The 1,813-nt window shown below is 33.1% G+C and overlaps 1 protein-coding gene across 1 annotated transcript in view; it reads left to right on the forward strand.

The window, feature by feature from the left end:
- Positions 1 to 1,813, forward strand: part of GSDMA (gasdermin A) — a 34,826-nt gene that overhangs the window by 29,114 nt on the left and 3,899 nt on the right. Inside the window, exon 11 of the mRNA XM_015832265.1 lies at positions 1,185 to 1,258. Within this exon, the coding sequence (XP_015687751.1) occupies positions 1,185 to 1,258 (74 nt within the window). The remainder of the gene's footprint in view (positions 1 to 1,184; positions 1,259 to 1,813) is intronic.

Here is a 1,813-nt window from a genome sequence, read left to right on the forward strand (position 1 = left end):
CCAACTTTGCAGAGGCTGAGAAGCTACTATTGTTTTCAACCAAAATAAAAGAAAAATCTTAAAAAAACAATGGCACCATAACCCAATCAGAGCTAGAGCCACCATGCATGAGTGTGGGCAGGGGGTGGTGGGGAAAAGAGATCTCCAATATCATTGATCTTGTTTTAAATAAACCCTACAGAGTGTTATGTCCCAAATAGGTTGAATATCTTCATCTGGAAATGCATAGGTATGCCAGAATCTGCTGAAGTGTATTGAAGCAACAGGAGTCATTGTTTAGTGACCCTAATTAGGACCATCAATTCAGTAATTAAGTGAAGCAGTTGCTAATGAAAACTCTACGGGGCTTATAATGTTACTTCAGCTTCCATTTGCTTTATAGACCTGCAAAGATTGTAAATGTGAGGATTAGTCAAAAAGTTACTTTTTATCACCATTGTAACTGCGAATGGTTGCTAAATGAAGCAATTGTTAAACAAGGACCATCTGTAGATTTCCATAGGCCCATCATTGGATGGGCAGACACTGCTTATATGTAGCATAAAGAAACCTGAAGACTTGTCCCCAAAAGATTTCTTAATGGGTAATCTTTATTATAAACAAATGTTACATTTGTATTGTATCTAGGATTAAACTGAACAGCAAAAAATTCAGAGGATACCAGGGAATGCAAATTTAGATATGGGTGGAGTCCAGCCATAGTGCTAATTCATAATGGTTTTACATACTGTATGAACACAGCTATGGCTTATTCAATAAGCCATGATTAAATAAACTTTGGTTAAGGGCCAATAAACTTTGTTGATAACTTAAAATTTATTAAATGATTTTTCACTTTGGAATTCACAATGGCTGAATTCACACACAATATTAAGCTAGAAACATAGGAACCTGGCTTAATATGACATTGATGTAACTGACCACTGAAAGGCAAATTGAAAGGAATCAGAACTGCTGTGTGGTTTAGTATGGTTAATCAAGTTTCATTTATTTATACTGGTAACGCATTCCAGTTTAGAATTTGCTATAGATAATGTAAGGGTTATTAATTTCAAATTAATCTAAATCATCTCTTCCAATTGAAAATATACAATTACTGCTACCAAAATTTTGGGCAGTTATTTCTGATGTAACATTTTTTTAGAATAGACCTATTTTCTCAATTTATTTTCTATAAAATCCAGAACTGACAGATTTCCAGATAATGCTATTGGTAGAATCTATGGAAAAAAAGATTGTGTCCCAGCAATTGAACCTGGTAAGAGAACTTCTAAAGCAAAAATAATTGGCTTTAATTAACACTCATTCTTCTCTGAGGCATTAAGATATTACACATGAGTTTCCTCTAGCTGAACTAAGAGGCTATATGTACAAGGCTATATCTTCTGCTTATTTATTGTAGACTAACAGCAATGCTCAGTGAACTTTGGGTTTCTATTGTATTTTATGCTAATAAAACATTGAGGCATACAGTACAGGTAGTCCTCAGCTTATGGCCGCAATTGGTACCAGTTTCTGTTATTAAGTTGGGCAGTTACTAAGTGATTTTTCAATTTTATGGTCACTTTTGTTACCCAATTTTATGACCAATTTTTTTTTTTTTTCAATAAAATTTTTTTATTGTTTTCCAAAAAAGAAAAAAACATCACAAGTATTACACAATATTATAATATATCCCACCCACCCCGGACTTCCCAAACCAAATCCCAGGCTAATATTCAAATATAGGTAAACAAATATTAATATCTCTAACTCCACAAACTCTATTTATAAACAATCCATCTCCTCCACATTAATAAAAAAATTATACATT

Source organism: Protobothrops mucrosquamatus, unplaced genomic scaffold, assembly GCF_001527695.2.
Source record: "Protobothrops mucrosquamatus isolate PMUCROS unplaced genomic scaffold, P.Mucros_1.0 scaffold1, whole genome shotgun sequence".
Taxonomy (NCBI): domain Eukaryota; kingdom Metazoa; phylum Chordata; class Lepidosauria; order Squamata; family Viperidae; genus Protobothrops; species Protobothrops mucrosquamatus.